This window comes from Rhinolophus sinicus, linkage group LG15 (assembly GCF_036562045.2).
Source record: "Rhinolophus sinicus isolate RSC01 linkage group LG15, ASM3656204v1, whole genome shotgun sequence".
Taxonomy (NCBI): domain Eukaryota; kingdom Metazoa; phylum Chordata; class Mammalia; order Chiroptera; family Rhinolophidae; genus Rhinolophus; species Rhinolophus sinicus.
In genome coordinates this window covers 20157220-20179087 of record NC_133764.1, presented here as the reverse complement: position 1 = coordinate 20179087, position 21868 = coordinate 20157220, and the positions used below count along the sequence as shown (strand labels likewise).

Below are 21868 nucleotides of genomic sequence, written 5' to 3'. Positions count from 1 at the left end.
CACACCGTGCTGAGCCATACACACACCGTGGTGACCACCCACACACCGTGGTGACCACATACACACTGTGCTAAGCCACACACTCACCGTGGTGACCACACACACACCGTGGTGGCCACACACTCACCGTGGTGACCACACACTCACCGTGGTGGCCACACACTCACCGTGGTGACCACACACTCACCGTGGTGACCACACACTCACCGTGGTGACCACACACACACCGTGGTGGCCACACACTCACCGTGGTGACCACACACTCACCGTGGTGACCACACACTCACCGTGGTGACCATATACACACCGTGGTGACCACACACTCACCGTGGTGACCATATACACACCGTGGTGGCCACACACTCACCGTGGTGACCACACACTCACCATGGTGGCCACACACTCACCGTGGTGACCACACACTCACCGTGCTGAGCCACACACTCACTGTGGTGACCACACACTCACCGTGCTGAGCCACACACACACCGTGGTGGCCACACACACCTCACAGACCTACATGCAAGCCATTCAGCTACAGAGACGTGTACGTGCCCACCCACCGCATGCCTCCACACTCACACACTCATGACACACAACTGCCCATGCACACAAGCACACTCACACTTACACATGCTCCCTCATGTTCCCCACACTCAGACACACGGTGCCCACCTCCACCAAGCCACAGACACGCACGCTTAGACACACTCAGTGTACCTACCCCAGACATAGAGAGCCTCCTACATGAAGCCATCAATGGCCAGACGGGCCGCCTGTCCCTACACAGACACATGCGACCACACGGCACCCTGGCTTGTACCCACACTCAGTTGTACCGTGTGCACATACAAACACACACTCACACCTGACATGCACACACATGAGTGCACATTACCCAGTTAGCTGCCAGTAAGGATATTAGAGTGTCCACTGGGGGAGGAGAGGAATGAGGGGGATCCATTTTGAGCCCAGCACCAAGCGCCACAAGGGTGAGCCTCCTCCCCGCCATCTTAGCTTGTTTACCTGCAGGTGTGGTTGTTGGGCTCCTCGCAGCTATAATCAGGAGAGGAGTGGGCAGACATTCCCATCAGGAGGTTCTCAGACCAGGAGGTCAGCCTGGAATCTCCAGTAGGACTATATGCCCACCCCCAATAATGCCCCCCACTCCGTTCCCAGCGCTCTCCCAGCCCAGTCTTAAAGATCACAGCGGGAAAGGACTTCACATCTCATCTCCAACCCTCTTCCCAACCAGCTCCACCACCAAGGGTTGTTTGAAGGCAAAGCTACTGAGAGGGTCAGGGCTTGTCAAAGCCACACAGCAAGCTGGTGGCCACTTCACCCTCAGTGCCCTGGAGAGCCGTGAAGCAAAGCACTTGGGCTTTTGGGAGATCACAACCCCTTGACGAATCTGATAAAAGCCTCTCAAATATGAATTCTCCCAGTACAAATGCCCAGGCACACACATATAGCATTTTCATTCTATTTCAGGTCTCCAGCCATCTGAAGGTCCCACAGGAGGATAGTTCTCAAATTCTGGTGGGCCAGAGAACCCCCTGGGGGACCTAAAGCTCCTGACTTCCAGATTCCATCCCCAGAGATTCTGATTTGATAGCATACGCTAGGTCCGGGCATCAACGCTAATTACAAGTCTTCCAGGAGTCTGATGCAGGGGGAGCCAAAGACCAGTCTAGATGAACGTTGCTCATGGGGGCCCCATGCACCCCAAGACAAGACCCCCTGCTCTGGAAAGAACCCAAAGAACATTTACCTTTGGGGAAGGCGATGCTTCCTATAATGCCTCCCAAGGGTGACAGGTGCCCCATGTCATGATTGAAGCAGGGGTTGGGAGAGCTTCTTGTGCCGCTGTTCCCAAGACCCCCACCCAGGGCACCTGATACATATGTCCCAGGACAGATTGCCCTTGCCTGGGGCAAAGACCACACACATCTCTATTTCCAGCCCAGAGCCAATGCAGGGCCCAATCAGTGTGGTTCTGAATGTAATTGGCAAGCCTATGAGCCTATGAGGTGTATACTGGGCTCCTCCAATAAGCAGTTAGGTTAGTTCCCATCCCCACTGGGTGCTGCAAAACATCCGCTCTCAGAGCTTTACATTGAAGGAGGGACTTGTCAAAGGCCTGGCCTTCCAGTTACAAGCCCAGGCTCCCCGTGGAAGGGAACCGGTTCAGAAGGTCTGGTTTCTAAGTTTCTAATCTATTCACTCCTTCCTGGAAGCACTGTGAGTAAAGCCAAACCTTTGGTCTTTTCTCTCTCTCTCCAGGTGATATTGGTGGCCAGATGGGATTGTTTATTGGTGCTAGTATCCTCACAATACTAGAGCTCTTTGATTATATTTATGAGGTAAGATTTGGGATTGCTCGTGGGAAACGGACCATAGGTGCGTGCCCTCATCCTGCTTCAATGTCCAGAACCAAAGGTCAGGGGAGAGGATGGCCTCTCTCCTGCAGAGTCTGCTTTCTCCTCCCTGACCATGGATACTGTCTATCACTGAATCCTAGGCCTGGGGGGGGAGGGGTGAACGTAAGGGAGGTGGGAGCCACAGTCCTCTTTTCAGGGACAGGGAAGAGCAGTGGGCTGTCTACCCTCTCAGGGAGGGAGGGGAAGGGATGAGGAGGAGACGAGACTGAGCTGAGGCCAGCTCTGAGCCCCTCCCACGGCACAGCCAGAGGTCGTGGCCTCATACCTGGGTGTGTCTGCACCCACACGTTCATACCACATGCCCACACTCACATCACACACACACATACCCCACACTCACACACGCATGCACGCACGCACGCACGCACCTGCCCTCTGGGTGGCCCATCACCTGAGTGGTGCGTTCATGGTCCAGGCAGGATGAAGTAAGAGGCATTTCCTGGCAAGCTTCATCCATCCTGAGGAGAGCAAGGGTACACCAGCCGCTTTTGGCTGCTAACATGTCTCCCCGAAGAGGCAGTTGGAACAAAGCTTCCAAAAGCTTTTCAAACAACAGACAGCGACTTCCAGCATTGAGAGCTCCTGGTGCCCGTCAGCCTTCCTACCGGCATCTCCCAAACCCAGCTGGCTGTAGGGGCACCAGAATGCCTAAGGCATGTCCAGGCCCTAGGACCACCTGAGTCTGGGTCCAGCAAACAGCCTGCACAGCAGCGTCTGCTTCTCAGAGAGGCTGGCAAGAACCAAAGGTTGCTCATTGGGAATCATTGTGAGGGCTGGGTCCCCTCGATCTCACACCCTGCCTCTCAGCACGGTGACCTTGTTCCCCAAACCCAACCCACAACCCCTGGCCAGATGTTATTCTGCTTTATTGCTTAATTTTTGTGAAAAGCTGTACAAAATTATGGACATTGAATCACACCACATAACATATTTAATAACCACCGTTTATTGCTAAGAATAGAATGTCATGAAGTGAAGTGTGCCCTGATCTTATGAACTGTGGAGCTGCCAGGCCTAAAAAGTGATTAGTAATCTTGTTCCCCAGGCCTAACATCAGCAAAGGGCTGGCTCCCAGGCCGCTGTGAGCACAGACGGGGAGGGGAGCCGTGCCAGCACGTACATGTACCCACATTCTCCATCCACAGGCAAAAGTGGTTTACACTGCGAGATAGGGCCCTCCTGTGACCTCTTCCAAACTCTAGCACCTGCACCCAAATCCCATTTCTGTCCAAAGACCGGGCAGAGGCTCCTCGAGCTGGCTGCCAGGCAGAGCTCCTGCCATGGTTTCTCCAGCCACCGCCCAGGCAGCCACTGCCTCTGTGGTTCCCGAGCTGAGCCGAGTGGAGGGAGGTCTCTTTACCTTCGTACCAATCTCCCAGCCTGACAAACCCCTTCCTGCTTTGCTTCCAGCTGATCAAAGAGAAGCTATTAGACCTGCTTGGCAAAGAAGAGGATGAAGGGAGCCACGATGAGAACGTGGTAAGAGCATCTCGTGGGCTGTGGGTTGATTTGCAACTCTGACTTGTACAGGCCACATGCAACCAGGTATTGGGACCAGGGGCAGAGCAGTGTACCTCCCCTCACACCTTCCCATGGCTAACGAAACCCTGTCAGCTCCCAAACCCGAGGGCACTGTGACTGAGCCTCGAGTCTCTCTCTCTCTCTGAGACTCATCCCAGAGCCTGACAGTAAGTCGTGGATGCTGTGGGTACCAAGAGGTGCTTCCAAGGGTAGGTCCTGCCTCTCTGGTCCAGCTTCCCCCGGGCCACAGGGCTACTCCCCTCATTTTATGGCCTTGAAAGAACCAGAGAGGCTCTGTGCAAGTCTGCTCCCTTATTGCCCAGGGTGGCAAAATGCAAGCTGGGACGTCCCTGGTACTCTACTCCGTTTGAAGGGGACATGGGGTGTGGGGCCCTGTGAAGCTGGTAGCAGCAACATACCCAGAATAACTACTGACTGCTGTATGCCTGCTACGTGTCAGGCCCTGGCCTGCGTGCCTTAAGAGTGCCATGGCATTTCAACCGTACGGTCACCCTAGAGAAAGGGCTATTTTTATGTCCATTTTTGTTTGAGACTGTTGGAGCCCAGAGGCCAAGGTCACACAGCTGGTGATATGAGCTGGACACAAAAGACGCTCTGACCACTGTCCTCCTCTACCTCACTTGCCTAGAGCCAGACAGGCAGCCCCTCTCATGGCTGTCTGTTCTCCTTCCCAAACTCAATCCCTTCCTGGGCTCCAGGCTCAGCTGTCTGGTACAGGTATCACTGGTTCCATCTCTGTTCCAGACACTATTTTTCTACCCATCTCCTAGGCTAAACATCTCCCATTGATTCTCTCAGGCCCTGCAGCCTCTGTTTGAACAGCAGACAGCTTCTGTTTCGGAGGGGCAGTGTGAAAGGGGCCCAGGCTCTGAACTGAGCTGACCTGGCTGGATCCCAGGTCCCTGCTTCTTAGTTGTGTCTCTGGGGACATGTTACTCACTTCCTTACCTCCCTGAGCTTCTGCCTCATCGCAGGGACCTGGGGTGTCATTTGGATGAAGTGAGAGCAGCCTGTAAAGCAGTCAGCGTTGCCTAGTTTATAGTAAGTGCTCAGCAAGTGTGGATTTGCTCCCTCACCCCCCCTTCCCTCCTGCCTTCAAATGTCTGAGTCCCAGCCTCCCGTCTGTCCCCTCCTCCTCTGCCCAGCACTGTCCTCGTCAGACCTCCCCCAGATGCTTGGCACAGCCTCCTGGCCAGTCTCTCTGCTCCCGGGCCGCTCAGACTCCCACCCGCCGTAGCCCAGAGCAGCCTGGGAATCTCCCTGAAGATTCACAGCCGTCTCCACCGTGCCCTGCTCAGGGACCCAGGACAACTGTTCCCTGAGGCCCAGCTCTGGTTCTGGCTATCGGGGCCCTCAGCCCTCGCAGCTTGGCCTCAGTAGTTGCCACCCCCTGCCCCAGGATTAGCCACGGGCTGCACCCGCTCACCCCAGGTAGGCCCCAAAGGAGGCCCCTGAGGCTGGGGACCATCCAGCCCCAAAGCTACACACCTCTCAGACGTAGCTTCAGGCGCCACACCAGGGGACCTCTAGGAGAGAAGATCAAACCAGCTACTGAACCTCATCACCAGGGAACCCTGTGCCCACCGCAGTGGGCACCTACTAGGTGAGCAATGGTGAGAATTCTGGAGGCAAAGGGGCTTTTCATCCTCATGCCTTAAGATGGCAAACCAGTGCAGGAGAAGCAGTGCCCCAAGAGGACCCACACGTGGGGAGAATTGTCCCCAGGCCTGCCTGTAACATCGTGATGAGTTTTTGCTAAATAAATATAAACGCCTTCCCCTTCCCTCCAGAGCACTTGTGACACAATGCCAAACCACTCTGAAACCATCAGCCACACTGTGAATGTGCCCATGCAGACAGCCCTGGGGACCTTGGAGGAGATTGCCTGCTGACAGCCCTCGGACCACCACCCCACAAACACACCTTGAGGCCCAAGACCCAGGACAGGGGACAGCAGGCTCAGACGGGATGGCCCCTGATGACAGAAAGAAGCAAGAGCCCCCTATGCACACATAGCAAACAATCTGCCAAAACCTCGCTATCGCCACGTCTGACAGGACGTGTCCTCGGGCCCTGCCGTGCATCTCTCTTAGGACAAATGCGTCCCACTCTGGAACTGTCCGAGGACCAACCTGCCATCACATCTCACTGCCAGATGTATAAATCACCTGCATGCTCAGACTTCTCATGGCACCACCTCCACGTCTGTCTCTATACATGACACGCCTCCGTGCAGTTTCCAGCCACCACCCTGCAGCCATGCAGGGGGACCAGGTTCCAGCCCCAGAGTCACCATGAGGCCACACTGGAATCACAACTGCACCATCAAGAGGGAAACCGCAGAACTGTCGATTACGTCCGGTCCTTGTGTCGTTTGTGAAGGTTCTTAACCTGTCCACAAACCCCTGTCCCCCCGAGCTGGCCCACAGGGTGAGCAGGCCAACCCCCTCGCGTCCCAGCGCCTGTGATGGAGGCACGATGGTCTGGGTGACTCCAGTACTCATCCAGGGCACCCGTGTCCTTCTGCTCTCCCTGTGACACGGCTTGTACAGTCTGAGTCTGTTTCCTGGTGGGGGGGGAGGGCTTTCATCGTCTGTCTGTCTGAGATCCGTTTTGTTTTCTGATTTTGGGTTTTGATGTTCTGAGGTTTGCTTTGGTTTGGTTGTTCCATTTTCTCTGGCGTTTATTTATTTGTGCTTCCAATCATGGTCATATTAAAAGCTGGTCTTGTGGAAGTGGCTGAGTGGTTTCTGCCTTTCCCCCACACTCAGATCTCTTTCCTTGAGGGCTTAGGAGAGGGCCAGGCCTGACCAGTCAAAAACCACAGATTATAGAGATCAAGTTTTATGCAACAATACTTAACTTGGCGAAAGGTATATTCTAGTCGAAATCTGTAAAAATGATTGATCGCAACCTTGGAAGTGACTTCGTGACCCATTAATAGGTCCCAGCCCACAGTCTGAATGACACTGCCCTAGACCATAAACATGTAGCATGAAGAGGGGGGGGGCAGAGAACGCTGCCCAGACCTGAAAACCATAAAGGACGCCTTCCCGTCCCTCTGCTCTTCTGCCTTCTGTCCTGTCTCCTCCCGACCCTGACCCCATCAGTGAACTTGGGCTGGACACAGGCCCCAGGGGGACCCACTCTGACATACCAACTTTTCCGTACGCTCTCTGCACCCCACCTCCTCACCTACAGGAAACAGACCTGCTTGTCCCTGCACAGGTCACATTTGCATTCTGCCTTGCTCCCCACGACTCCTGAGAGCATGTTCACATGGGAAAGGAGGTTGGGGGGTGCCTTTGGTGGGGAGGGGGCCTGCTCTTTCAAGCCCCCCTGTGGCAAAAGAGACCTTCCTGTTCAGGCAGAATCCTTTTCCTCACTGCATCCTGTTAACTCCATAGGCTCAGTTCCTGTAGCCTAACATTTACTCCCCCTACGTCCCCCCACCACTCCAACTCAAAGTCTCCCCCAAAGCCTTGAAGAGAGGTCTGATGTGGTCTGCACCTTCTGCTCATACACAGATGCACAAAAGCAGTGGCTAGAGTGGGGCTCAGGGTTCCAGTCCCTGCACTGCCGTCCAATTCTCTCTCTCTCTCTCTCTCTCTCTCTCTCTCTCTCTCTCTCTCCCTCCCTCCCTCCCTCTCTCTCTCTCTCTCCCCCTCCCTCCCTCTCTCTCTCTCTCTCTCCCCCTCCCTCCCTCTCTCTCTCTCTCTCTCTCTCCCTCCCTCCCTCCCTCCCTCCCTCCCTCCCTCCCTCTCTCTCTCTCTCTCTCTCTCTCTCTCTCTCCTGCCCAACCTGCTAGCACAAGGAAAAGATATTTACCCAATGTGACCAATTGAAAAGCGCCTCACACCAGGAGTACACAGCCCACACCTTGTTCTCTCAGGAATACCCGTTTCCTCACCATTCCAGCTTCGACAGGCTACCAACATCCTTGGCTCCCGGCCTCTTCCTCCTTCTTCAAAGCGGGCGATGATGGATTGTGTCCTTCTCACATCACACAACAATGACCTTCTCCCGTAGTTACAGCTCCGTTTAACTTAGATCCTCTCCTCTTCCATTTTTCCAGGACCCTGTGCTTAAATTGGGCCCCCGCGGTAATCCAGGGTAACTTTCCCATCTCAAGGTTCAGTTAATCACATCTTCAAAATCTCTTTTGCCGTGAGAAGTAGCATAGTCACAGGCTCCAGGGTTAGGAGGTGGACATCTTTGGGGGGCATTATTCCGCCTACCACAGGCCCTTTGGACTGTATAACCGACAGTCCCCATTTTCCAAAAAAGCAGCCCCAATAGGGAAGGGAAGGGACTTGCCTCGGGTCACCCCGTAAGTTAGTGGCAACCAAAGCTACACCCCCAGGCTCCCAAGGTCACAGTTCCATTTGTAAACGCACTTAAAGCAAGAAGGCCTGAGCGCAATCATTGCTCCAGACTGCCGGGGTATGGAAGCCCCTTTCCTGAGACGAACTAACTCCACACTGCTTCAGGCTGGAAAACGTCCTGCTGGTGGCTCGCCTGTCACAGGCAGAAGAGGACGGAGTGTCCCATCAGGGTCCCATCAGTGCTCCCATCAGGGACAGGAACCCAACGAAATGTCTGTTTAGTGAGTTTGGAGACTAATGGATGCTTCTGTCTTATTCCACTTTCACAATTTCAGACGTTTTTAAAAATCTATAGATTAAGTTGCAATTTGAATGGCTCCACTGGATTTCTGACTTCCTTTTTCAAAGACAACAACAACAAAAACTTCACATCGATTTGGGATGGAGCAAAGAATATTCTAACGGGTTTTAATTGCTTCTTGCCTCACGTATGTATGTGCCTCTTCTGAGCTGGGGATCCCAGCTTTGTTCGTCTCCGAGCAGGTCTACAAACGTAACCTGTTTAAAGAAAACAAGGCAGCAAATTCCAGAGAGCTAATCGATAGCCAGCTACTGATTACTATTGACTGGCTGTTAGCCAAAGACCTTGTTGTCTGCCGACATTCCTGGGAGCGGGGGTGGGGTGGGGGGGAGTGTTTTATTATCATCATTTCAAACAAGTAGCCACATGTGTAACATTTCCTTCATGAAGACCTGGAGAGATCTGTAGACAGAGAAGACGTGGGGATGTGTCACGTTTCTGAGAGTGACCCAAATAATGGCACGAAGGCCAGCAGTCTAGAACGATCGCAAGCCCATACCACAAGTTTGAATTATCAGTGACCTCAAAGGGTGAGATCAATAAGTCAATTAACCAATAAAATAATGGCACATGACCTCAGAAACAGAATTATTGGAGTCTGCTGCAGCTAAGGAGCCAAAGGCGTGACCACCTCTATGAGTAGCCATCCCAGGACAGAGCTGGCTGCTTACATGCCATTATTTGGTTGTTTTGGCAGAGAGAGACTGGAGTTCTTTTATTTTCCTCTTTCCAACTTGCGGCTGATTTTGTAAGAGTCTTAACCATAGAGATGCCATGTGAGAACGGGTTCAGAGGGTGTCTGGAGAAAGGTGCCTGGTGAGCTGGGAAGGAGGTAGTCAGAGGCAGGCCCTGCTCACAGGGGTAAAATGGGTGGGTCGCGCTTTCCTCAGGGTAAAGCTCAGCTCAGAGGCCCAAGAAGAGGCCGGGGACCTCTTCCTCCATATGCTCAGAGATTTCTATTCAGTGTTGAGAACTAAACTCAGAGCAGAGGTAAGGATTTTCAGAAAACGCCAGTGAATGTGCCCCTCTGTTACAAAGAAGGGAAGCTCAAGAGGCCAAGGAATTTGCTTTCACGGTGGGAGGAGGGGAGGGCGGTGGCCAGCCCTGATCCACACGTTGCTAGGCAGACCCTAAGCTGCACAAAACCAACTTCCTGGCCTAGTTGGGAAGGGAGCAGGGCAATGGAGGAAGGAGAAAGCCGTGAAGAGCAAAGATTCACCATCATTCAACTCGTATTGATCACCTGCCTATTATGTGCCAGGCACTTTCCCTCAAGGAATTTATCATCCGAGCAGGGGATGCTGACAAGTAAACAGATGACTGGGAAAGATGAATCGGAGTTTTGCAGTGAAAGGAGAGTGAGAGAGCAGCATATGCAAAGCTAGGAGGGTGGGTGCTGGAGAAAGCACAGTCCAGGGGACCTGAGCAGAGCAGTGAAAGGGGAAAGTGTCCAAAATGACCATTGAGAGATAGGCAGGTGCCCAAGGATGAGGGGCCTGGTTACCACACTGAGGGGTGTATCATGGCTAAAGTCCTCAAGCTCCCTCCTCTGCTCTCCAAGTGTCTAGGAAGGTATTTCCCAAGCCAAGCGTTGGTCTATTTAGCTCATGGCTTTCTCCCCACTCATTTGAGATTCCTGGCACGTGGAATCATTTTGCGCATGCATTTGTCTATTCCTAAGGTTAATAGGTTGAGTGCGTTTGGGGACAGGAGGTCCCTGGGGACCATGAAACAGGTCAGTGGGAACCACCCAGCCTGAGGACAGGTGAGAGGAGGAGAGTTTCTTACCAATTCAATTTAACCTCCACTCACTGGCTTTGCAAGAACAAAGCAATAGGTAGGCAAAGGCTTTGGACAGAGAGTAAAAGACTATTTCTAGCCCATTTCTGCTGTAAACGGACCGTATAACTTTGGACAATGTAATTCATTTCTCTGGGCCTACATTTCCTCCTCTGTAAAAGAAGAGGGGGCGGGAAATGAACAGAGGATTTCTTTGGTGAAATCCCAACTCTAACAGTTCATGAGTCTAAGTTGAGCATGGGTGTCAGGTATCTAAGCAGATATTGAACTTACTGCTCAGAGCCTCTATTTCCTGTCTATGAGGTGGAGATGATGATATTTAGTTTTCAGGGTTGTTGTGAAAATTAAATAAGCTAAGACATACACTTCCTATCTTTTCTTCCTGTAAAACATTGATTCTTCATCTTGTTTAGATCATTTGCTTGGATTAAAAATAAGGTGAAAGCTATGAACTCTCTCCCCAGAAAAAAAATGCACGTGGTCACATAGATATACATCAAGTTTGCATATGATTTTAAGGGGTTATGGAGCCCCAGAACCCATCCTCTAGTTACATACTGATAAGTGGAGCCGTCTGGGTCTACAAGTGTTAAACTCTCCTCCAGAAGACCACAGTACCACAAAGAGCAACCAGCATTTCCTCTCCTGAAATGACGTAATGACTGCCATTTTTTCAATTTACAGGAAGGGGAAAATAAATGACAGCTAGGATTTGATCAATTTCAAGTTTTCTCTCCCATAATTTTTTTAAACCTTTGGCACCTGCTGCCGTTTGTGTACTAGTGAGTTCTCGCAGATGGCAAAATGAATGAACACGCAGAAAATGGATATGAACAGAGAACCTTAGAGCTGTGAGTTCATAAAATTATCTTATGCATGTGGCAATTCTGAGGGCTGAGGAGACCTGCATACATAGAAAGCAACTGTAACATGGCTTTGCAAACATCCCTGGGGCCTGATTCTTAAGGAATGGGACCACTGCATCCACTGCATGCAGGAAATGCACGCGTAATGTTCTCCGGGTGACGTGGAGCCCCCAGACACACGCCGTTGACATTTCATAACATTTCATTCATTTCTGAGTAGAACTGCAATGATGCTTTTGTTTAAAAAAAAAAAAAAACTAAAACCCACCCCTGGTAAAGGGTGTGAGTGATACCCTGGGAGGCGCAGTTTAGACCTCTAGCCTCCTGGAAGCTGCTCTCCACGCTGTGTCTCTGAAGGGAGTGGCTTATTTGGCTAACTTATCGCCGTTATGAACCATTTGTCTTTAGTGTAATTCAGACTTCATGGCTTCTTCTCAAAAGGAATTCTATCCAAATTAAAATAGGCCCCACAGAAAGTGATTGGTGGGCACCAAAGCACATCCAGCTGAACCTACCTTAGAGGGAGGAAGGTAAAGAAACCACTGGGGGAAAAAAAAAGAAACTGCTGAAAGAAGACTTCCCAGTGCCGGGTGGGGGTCTCTGTCCAGACTCCCTCTCTCCACAAGCATTTTCTGTGTGCCCACTCTATTTCAGGCACTGTGCTAGTCCCTGGGGATTCAGAAACCAAGAAGACAGTCTCGGGGAGCTCAGAGTCTCATCGGGCAACAGAACTTGGGGCAACAGACGAACCTTAGCAGACAGAGCTACATTGGAGGTGCCCGAGGGTCTGTCTGCTGGGCTGAGACGGAGCAGGTTTTGGTGGAAAGCCTTGAGAAGTGGGTGGAAGTTGCCTGGCAGGCAGGTTTATAGAAGAGCTATCTGAGCAAAGGCTTGGGAGCAGACAAGAACTTAGAGTGGTCGGAGAAGTCACTCTGAGTTGATAAAATTAGGACAAGCTCTGACTGAAGAGAAAGGAACAGCCACTCACAGAGCTGAGGAAATGGCATTCCAGGAAGACAAGGGTGGCGTGAATCCCCTGTGGTGAAGGCAAGCTTGCTGCATGGAAGGAGAGTGTCTACTCCCTGGAGTGTAATGAGCAAGAGGAAGAATGGTAGCTGGTGGTGAATGGGATGAAGCAGCATGTTTTGCTCAGGGAACGAAATTCATGGATACAAACCAGCTAGAGCAAAAGTTGCTGAACAGTTGAGAAATGAATCTGTATGAGCCTGGGTCATGAAAGAACTTGTGTACCAAGCCAAGGAACTTGGACTTTAACTGGAGAAAAGCCATTGGAACCAGGATGCCAGTGAGAGTAACAAGGTGGAAACTTCACTCTGAGGGGGGAGGCGAGATAGCAAGGGATACCCTTATGAGGCCATTGCAATGGTCCTAGGGAAAAAGTGCTGGGGGCTTGATTTAAAGTAGAGGCATATGGATGGAAAGGAGGGACGTTTCAGGAGATATTAAATAGGTAAAACAGACTGAACATAGTGACCCAGGGAATGCAGGGTCAGAGCGTGACTTGGAAGCAAGGGGACCCCAGGATACAGCCTGGATACAGCCAATGTGAGCACTTCACTTAGGAATTGGGCCTTCCAGGGGGAACTACAGACCATTTAATTCTCGTGTACAGGCTTTGGCTGAGGCACTCTCCCTTGGATACTCCTCTTCCATCTCTGCTTGCTCCTGGTCAGCCTCCCATCCCAGGCCCCCAGGATCCCTGCCAGCCCCACCTTGACTGGCCCTGGGGCTATCACGCCAGCCCAGAGCCTCCAAGTCTTTTTAACAACTCTCCCTTTGATTCCAAGGGCTTCATTCCACCTACTCTTGGGTGAATGGGACCCAGAGGAACAGTCAGGTGGTTGCAGGCAACAGCCATCTAAAGTAAAGCTGAAGGAGAGGGTACAAATCATACATAGATGGTGGGCCATGGGTCTCCAGCTGTTGAGGGAGAGAGATGACTGTGGTGACGCAGGACAACCAGCTCTCCTCACAGTACAGTGACGACAAGCACCATGGAGTTATATTGACCTGGGTGCAAATTTATCTCCACAGAGCCTCTGTTTCCTTATCTGTACAATGGGGATAATAATGGTACCTCTATCACAGTTATTGTTCTAGGGTCTAACTTAGATAATGCATAGCACATGGTAGCACACAATGTTTCCTTTAATATTAAAAAGAGAGCAGGGGCCGGCATGGTGGTTCAGGCAGTTGGAGCACCGTGCCCCTAATGCAGAAGGTCGCTGGTTCAATTCCCACATGGACCAGTGAGCTGCCCCCTCTACAGCTAAGATTGTGAACAACGGCTCTCCCTGGAGCTGGGCTGCCGTGAGCAGCCAGAGGTTGGTGTGAGCTGCCGCGGGCTGCTGTGTGCTGCTGTGGGCTACCGTGTGATGCCATGAGTGGCTAGTGGCCAGTGTGAGTGGCCAGCAGCCAGTGTGAGCAGCCGGCAGCCGGCGAGAGCTGCCGTGAGCTGCTGTGAGTGGCCGACCAACAACTGGAGACCGCCTGCCTCAGCCGGGGTGAGAGGGCAAAGCTCCTAATACCAGTATGAGCCAGGGAGCTGTGTCCTACACAACTAGACTGAGAAACAACAGCTTGAACTGGAGTGTGGGGGGGGGGGCGGAGGCAGGGGGAAGGGGGGGGAGAGAGCAGTAGCCCTATTAATGAGAATGGATCCATTAGTCGTTGATCTCCCCCAACCGTGGACTCCCAGGAAGGATCTGGTCTTTCATCACTGTCCACTTGTTGAACAGCCCTCAAGTTTTATCATTGTCTTGACTTGGAGGCAAGAGCTCCACTGGGATGCAGAACCGGAAACCAGGGTGAGACACAGGTGGGGATAGGAGTGGCCCAACACCAGACCAGTGGTGAAAGGAAAGTAGCCTGCTTCACCACTTGTGACACTCAGCCACCCTTCTGGCGTTGGCTGACCAGTGGCATTTGGAAACGGCAAGTTGGTGTGGAGGGGTGGTCGGCATCGTAGGCCACTCTTCTCCCTGGGCATCACCAGCCAGCCATGCCTCAACGGACAGTTCAGTACGTGGAGGGTTCCCTGAGCCCTTTCCAGAAAAATCTGCAATCTGAACTCAGGGCTCCGCCTCTCAGACATCACTTCAGTTGCTGGTCTTGCCACCACCTCTACAGTGATCCCGAGACTCCGCCCACCTGCCTTCTTCAGACATAGCTCATCCCCAGGGGCTGGAGACACTGAGCTCTAGGTTAATGGGAGACAGTGCTGCCTCCTTCTGAGATTCCCGCATATTGAGGAAGACAGAGAACTGCAGTTCGCTGACGGAAAGCTACCTGGGCCATCCACCCCACGCTCCAGCCTCCTAGCCAGCATGCAACAACATGAGTGACGGCTTCCATACCCAGGATGTGTCATCACTCTCAGTGGCACCCACTAGAGGGCACTGGAGAGCAGGGTTAGAGCCCTAGCTGAAGCCCCTGGTGGTAGCCACCAGTCATTGCACCACTCCTTTGCCGGCCGCCAGTGTGCTAGCCGTTGTCAGGGCCAAGGCACGCACCCTGGCCACCCTCGGGGACCAGAGCCACAGAAAATAAGTGTTTCAAGTACCCTCCCAAACAAGCCGGAGGTATACAACACCAGACCCAAGTAGGTTTGCCAGATAAAATATAGGACACCTAGCTACGTTTGAATTTCAAGTACACAACAAAGCATTTTTTCATATAAATATGGCCCGTACGATATTTAGGACATACTTATAATAAAATGTATCTGTTGTGTATCCAAAATTCAAATTAACTCGGGCATCCTGTTTTGGTTATCGTTGTTGGTTTTTTTGTTTGTTTTACTAACTCCAACAAACCTAGATCCAGGTAAAGGGCCCAGGAAACTCTGCCAGGGGTGGTTAAGAGAGGCACTGACCTCACCCCCTGCTCCTCCCCCGGCCTCCAAGAATACAGGCAAGACTTCCATGGTAAGCTTTTTGTAGTCCACCTGAAGCCCAGCCCAGGTGCCTAGGGGAAGAAGCCCTGAGATGCTCTGGCCCTAACACGCCACCTGGAAACACAGCGCTAGAACCACACTTACATAGAAGTGAGAACCACACTTATATGTATGCTTTATTAGTTGGCTTGTCTTCCCAGTCCTGGGTCAGGAACCAAACCACATTTCGCAGCTTGCTGTGCATGGCCTGGTCCATCCCGAGAGGGTCCTAGAGGTCACAGCCGTCCACCCAGTCTCTGAGGTCCTTGCCCTGGCAGTGCTGCCTCCAGGCCTCCCTGAGGATGGGGGATGGGGAAGAGGAGAGACCAAATCAACAGCAGCCCTCAGTCTCTGCTCAGAGAAGAACAGGACGGAGGTGGGGCTTCTAAACCAGAAGTGAGGTGAAGAAAAGGGCTAACGAGGAAAAGAGAGAAACGTAGACTGTGTTAACTAACAAAGAACCCACTAGAAGTTAAAAAAAAAAAAAAATAGTGGCCCTTAAAAAGTCATCTATCTAGCCTCCTTATTTAACCAATGGTGACACATAGTAATTTGCTCAAGCCCCCTGTCCACTCAGAAGTCAGTGGCAAAGGCCTGGGGTCCTGGGGTCCAGAGACTCAGTCCAATGTTCTTTTCCTACACTGATGCTTCTGCTGACAGTGATGCCCCCTTCCATGAGGACAGCCCTTTACAGTTTTCAAAGCCCTGCCACATCTGTCACCCATTTCTCTGCCCCACCCCAGCAGCCCTACCAGGTTGACTGGGCAGATATTACATGCCCTATATTCCAAGTGAAAAACTGAGACTGAGACACAACATTACTTGATCAAGATTTACAGCTAGTAAATGACAGAGCTGCACACACATCCAATTCTCCTGGGTCTTTCACTTGTTGTAACTATAATTTGTAGACTCTTCCAGGCCCTTTACCTTGTTCCAGCATCCCTTTGGCATCTTGAGGAAGATAAGCAAGATCCTGGGGTCCTGGGGTCCCAAACTTTCATAACTAGTGTCCTCCATGATGTCAGTGTCAGTGACCAGGCGTGCCCCTAAGGACCTCTAGTGCTCTCGCAACCAAGAGTGAGCGACTGACCTCTTCGTGCTTCCATTAGACTGTGAGACCCTTGAGGGCAAAGACTTGGGTCTCAGCCATGTCTGAAGCTCAGTACCCAGCCCCGAGCCTGGCACAGGCAAGTTCTCAATGCGTGCATGTGGAAGGAATAAACGGCACGCTTTCCACCTTCTGGGATCAATTCCTATTAGTCTCTATCACCGCTAAGGGGTTCTACCTGCCACAAATGTACTCCCAGTGTACAAAAGAGAGTTGTTCTTTGATTTAACCCCAAAGGACCTGTTTCTTCCACGCCAGCTGGTGCCCCCAAGGCCTTAAACTCTTGGATTCCTGCCTGAGCTTGCATTCACCCGTCCTGATTTTATACTTGTGCAATATGTCCTGCTGAGCCTGCCTCACCCCTGATTCAGTTCTGAGGGCTTCAACTGTTCTCAAACCAACATGTCTCCTAAGCTGTGGCCATTGTCAAGGCCCATCTCGGACCTTGTCTCTGTTCACAATCATTTTCTCCTCCTCCTCTCCCTCACCTATCACCTGTCCCCAGCCCTCCTCCACACACACTTACACCCAACCCTTCTCCTGTCCATCATCTGTGCAACTGTTCTATCTGGACCTTATATCTCCCTAGACTCCTGCAAAGCCCCCCCCCCCACTGGTCCCCCTGCCTCGAATCTCTCCCTAGACATTCTGTGCCTTTCAAATTACTTTGCCAGCCTTGTGTGTATCACATCTGTCCATGGTTCTGGTTGCTCCGGCCAGCCAGAGTGTTTCACCTTCCCCACCTTCTCCCCTTGCTGCTCTCTCATCCAGAAATGTGAGTAAAGGGAGCTTGGAGACTAAGTGGAACTCTCATCAGAAGAGGCTGAGAAACTGCTGTGCCGCTGCCACGGAGGCCCCTCAGTGAACCAAAGATCTAGTCTAACGCCCCATCGATGCACATCCAACTCCCTTGCCTAGAAGGGTGGCTTCCCCTCTTGTGGGAAGGCGGTGGGGAAAGAGAAGGCTGACAGGGTGAGGATCGGAGCGCCCGCCCTGCTTCAAGCTGGGAATTTAGTATTTGACCTGCTGTACATCAGGGGCCTTCATATAAAAGTTAGTTTTGATAAAGATGCCACAGTTAAAAACACAAACGGAAAAGGTTTATCAGGCCCAGATCTAGTGGACTCATAGGCAGAGGAAGTTTGGAAGAGCCCGGCTCGGCTCCGTGACCTCCAGGGAATTGCTATCCTCCCTGAAACTCAGTGTGTTATCCATAAATACCTCCGTGGTAGTAACCCCTACCACCCAAAGTTGTGCGATTAGACTGTGAAGCTTTGGAATGGTGCCTGGGAGAAAGCAGGCACTCAGAAAGGTTAGTTTCCTGCTGCCATCCACCAGTCCTGCTCACATCACCTGGCGGGGGGCTCCAGCCCAAAGCTACTCACCAGCTACTAAGCCCCTGAGGCTGTTGAGCGATCTTCATGGCACAGATAATAGTGTCCTTGAGGTTAGGATTCAACAAATCTGGGGTGGGAGGCAGAGAAACACAATGAGGGAGCAGGGGGCTGAGCTGAATATACACAAAAGTCTCTCTCTCTCTCTCTCTCTCTCTCTCTCTCTCTCTCTCCCTCCCTCCCCCTCCCTCTCTCTCTCTGTCTCTGTCTCTCTTTCACACACACACATACACACACACACTCCTCCATCCTAAACCCAACACTGTCTCTTGACCCCTTTGAAAACACAGGCATTACTTTATCACTTTCATCTCCTATCAGAAGCAACCCCCCCCCCCCCATTGCTCTAGCACTCAGGACAGTCTCCCATCTGGGACCCCAAATGAGATTTATACAGGGTCCACCCTCATCACTTGCCCCATCCTGCTCTCCTTCGTAGGACCAGCAGGATGTGGGGGACTCCCCATTCAAAGATAAAGGTAAAAGGAGCAAACAAAACCACGAAGAGCAAAGGCTGGTGCAGAGGCCTGGCCCCAGCCAGCACTAGACTCAGGCCCCGCCTACCAGAGCAGTACATCTGGCACCGGTTGGGGACATTTGGGTTACGATCTCTGCACCACTTCCGACTGCTAATCTGGAAGATGCCGTTGTTGGTGCTTCCATCAGCTTCGTGATCCACAGCGGCTGTGTTGAAGCCACTTGTGAAATAGGCAAGACAGACCCCTGCATAGGGTGGAGACACGGGCTTAGGGGTCACCCAGACCAGAGCATGCAACGTGCAGTTCCCACACGTTAGCTCCTTCAAGCCTCAGCTCCTGCTTAGAGGACATCAGGGCAGACGCCCTCCCACCCTCTTGGCAAATAAACACATCAAGGCTCAGCGGCTCAAAGTGACTTGCGGTCATTTACAGCTACCAAATAGCAAGAGTCAAGACTGGACCTCAGGCCTCCCCACCCCTAGGTCAGCAACCTTCCCGTTGTCTCTGTTCCACACATAATGGGGCCCAAGAAGTGTTTGTGGAATGAAGGAACAAGAGCTACATCTTCAGAGGCGAGCTGAGGGAGACACCGGTGGGACCTGTATAGGGGCCTAAAACTAGAGAAGAAAATAAGTCCAGGTGTGGCTGTGCTTGCAACTTCCTGAAACAGCCATCATTTTCAGAAGTTAACTGATTTGCTCAGTTTGCTCTAAACTTCAATGGGAATATCTGGTCTTCATGCCAAGATTAAAATTAGAGTACTAAACTATTCTGTTCCTTTGGCTCCTGACTTGAGCCGCGGTGAAAATAAAGGGACGATTCTGATTTGGCTGTCTGTTGCCTGCCTACTGTGTATTTGACTCGGTGCTGGGGGTTTTCTATCGGCCATCTCATATAATCCTTGTTTTCCAAATGAGAACTGAGGCTCAGAAAGCTCCTGAGGCCACAGCCCTTGGGTGAAAAGGAGGAGGGAGAAGCAGAGGGAGGGAGGAAGTGGTGATGAGAAGGGGGTGAAGCCCGCCAGGGAGAGGGGTTCTCACAGTCAGCCAGGCTATAGCCCCGGTATCCATCCAGGCCGAAATCCTGTAGCACTCTGGCCAGCTCGCAGCGACTGTAGGCCTTGGCCTCGCCGGTGGTGAGCAGGCAGCTGAGCAGAGAGGCAAAGGCCACCAACATGGTCGTAGGTGGGCACAGCCGCCTTCTGGGAGCCCCGCTCCTGGCTTGCATGCAGGCGGCAGAGGTGAAGCCCTCAGCACACTGGCTCCGAGCTGGGCTTTGAGATGGCAGGCCGCTCAACAGCCCTGGTGGTCCTCTCAGACAGCTCCCCCTTTGGAAGAAGAAGGAAAACAAGGCCAGGGCAATAGGGAGAAGGCACCAACACTGCCAGCCAGCTCCCTTGCAGCCCCGCTGATGCATCAGCCATACCCCTGAGGTCCAGGAGAGGGTTCTCTGTGGCCAGCCCCTCTCCCTGCCAATCTTGCTTCATACCACCCTGCCCCAGCAGCTGAGAGAAGAGGAGGGGAAATGGAGGAGAAAACAAACATATTTTAAGCTCCATTCTTCATGCCAGGCATTACTGAATCCTGAGGCCGAAGATTTCACGACTAGGAAGGGGCAAACTTTGGACAAAGACCAAAGTTTATGTGAATCTGTAGCCCCGTGGGGATATGGCCATGAGTGGATGATCCCAGAGGAGATGGACCAAGCAGTGTCATCCGTGTAAATTAGTCCCTAGACCCAATCGCCAAGGAAACTCTTCTAGCACTAAGCCTCCCTCCCCTGGTCTGAACTGAAACAAGGTCCCCCAGAAAACTGCCACCTGCAACCCTCTCAAATGGAGGCTGTTTCCTGCACACACACAGATTCCCAAGGCAATACTGAAACATGCCTTCATGCCCACAGCCCCTTCTAAACCATCACCTTGCAAAAGCCCCTCCTCCCTTAAAGCGCCCCTCACTTGTTTACCATTTTCTCACCTCCTCTTTGTTTTCAAACCCAGTGAAATGTACTAGCTTCCCCATTACCACTCGCTGAAACTGTTCTGCTTGGTCCAATGGATCCTTGTCAGTGCTCTCACAGGAGCTCTCCATCCTGTGGACCACTCCACCTTGTCTAAACTCTTGCCTCTCTTTGCTTCCATGATGCTCCCCTCTCCCAGGTTCTCTCCTCCCTCTCAGGCTATTTCTTCTCTTTCTCCGCTGTGGAATCCACTTCTGCCCAGGTCTTAAATGCTGCCATGCTTTCCAGGCATTCCTACCCTCAGCCCTCTTCTCTTCCACGGCCGGATACGCCTGGGACAGCCCTGCTCTTAACTCCACCGGCAGGCTGATGACTTTATATTACATCTTCCCGCAGCAGGAGACCTCATATGCAGCTGCCTCCGGGCTATCTCCACCGGGAGACCCCCGTCATCTCCAACTAAGTGTGCTGAACACAGAACTAATAGTCCCACTGAAATCTGCTTCTTTACATCTTCCCCTTCTCGGTTTAAAATATTCTCGGTTTTACACTCATAATGTTTTATCCAAACTAGAAATATGGATGTTATTCTTCACTCATTCTCTTCATCACTGCGTCCTGCAACCATCCCAACCAACTCATCCCAAAGGGCTGTTATTTTCCTTTCCCTGCCCGAGCATCATCTTCCCCTCAGGTCACACCACCGTCGTGGTGTGCTGACGCTCTCCTCGTGTCCAATCCTGGCCCTTCCTCCCAACGACTCTATACGCATTTACCAGAATGAAGTTCCAAAACAAAAAGCTTGTGACTCCCTTCGCTAGCCCCCTTCATCACTACTCCCAAGCACGATCCGCAGGGCCCCTCAGGACCCAGCCCTGCTAACCCCTCCCTCACTTCCCTTTTAAGTCCCAGGAATGCCATATTGTACACTTGGCAATCCTACCATCTAGAACAGAAACTCCCTCCATTTCTTTATGTGGGTAACTCTTACTCATACTTCAACGGCCCCGTCAGAGATGAGTTCTCCAGCAAGGTTCTCCTGATAGCTCTCCCAACACTCCCACAGCACCCTGTGCTGTCCCTCTGCCACTCGAGACTGTAATATAGTATGTTAGTCTTTCCCACCACAAGGTAACGTCCCAAGAACAATGGCTGTCTTATGTGTCTTCATCTCCTAAGAGTCAAGCAGATGACTGGCTATTCCGTGGATGCTTCTTAACCAAAATTATACCCAGGTCATGACCCCGAGAGCGTGAGCCCTTCCCGTCAACATGTGGGGAAAAGAAAGGGATGAAGACAATTAACTGTGCTGGGTTTTTAAAACCTGGCAGACGTGGTGTCAGGCCTTTTCTGGATGTTTTCCAACTTAATCTCCTTGAGTCCGCTCAACAGTTCAAGGGGGATTAATATCCCCAATTTATAGATGAAGAAACCGAATTGACTGCTATACAGAGACGGGTTTTGATTTTTTTGGTAGCAAAGTGACTTAAAAGCAATTTATCCTGAGCATTTCACAGTAGGTCTAGAGGTATAAGGAGTCAGGTCTGGTGATTCAGAGACCAGAAACCTGCCAGCATGGGCTTCTCTCTCTCTCTCTCTCTCTCTCTCTCTCTCTCTCTCTCTGAACTCATCACT

General features: G+C 51.9%; 2 protein-coding genes across 6 annotated transcripts in view; one reads left to right on the top strand and one right to left on the bottom strand.

Annotated features, from left to right (window-relative positions):
* The window catches only part of ASIC2 (acid sensing ion channel subunit 2), a 960074-nt gene extending 953356 nt beyond the window's left edge, over positions 1-6718 (top strand). For 2 of the 5 annotated variants that reach the window (XM_019732608.2, XM_019732609.2), the window contains exons 8-10: positions 2284-2363; positions 3852-3920; positions 5774-6718. In XM_019732608.2, the coding sequence (XP_019588167.1) occupies positions 2284-2363; positions 3852-3920; positions 5774-5875 (251 nt within the window). In that variant the 3' untranslated portion in view covers positions 5876-6718. Of the gene's footprint in view, positions 1-2283; positions 2364-3851; positions 3921-4957; positions 5025-5773 lie in introns of all 5 variants that reach the window. The other 3 variants (XM_074319708.1, XM_074319707.1, XM_074319706.1) reach the window with 3 other exon arrangements.
* An 8409-nt stretch (positions 6719-15127) lies between these two features.
* On the bottom strand, positions 15128-19634 carry SPACA3 (sperm acrosome associated 3). Its single transcript, XM_019732480.2, has 4 exons — positions 19315-19634; positions 18360-18518; positions 17787-17865; positions 15128-15586 (listed from the first exon to the last, which is right to left on the bottom strand). Exons 1-4 carry the CDS (start codon positions 19499-19501, stop codon positions 15520-15522), a joined length of 492 nt encoding a protein of 163 aa, XP_019588039.2. The 5' UTR covers positions 19502-19634; the 3' UTR covers positions 15128-15519.
* Between the last annotated feature and the right edge of the window lie 2234 nt (positions 19635-21868).

What these genes read in the sequence shown, in the direction of transcription:
- SPACA3 (XM_019732480.2), bottom strand. Translation starts at nt 19,501, where the DNA reads ATGCAAGCCAGGAGCGGGGCTCCCAGAAGGCGGCTGTGCCCACCTACG. An exon ending in GTGCCAGATGTACTGCTCTG is followed by an intron (nt 17,866 to 18,359) that starts GTAGGCGGGGCC and finishes CTCCCACCCCAG; the next exon opens with ATTTGTTGAATCCTAACCTC. An exon ending in CCTCAGGGGCTTAGTAGCTG is followed by an intron (nt 15,587 to 17,786) that starts GTGAGTAGCTTT and finishes CCCCATCCTCAG; the next exon opens with GGAGGCCTGGAGGCAGCACT.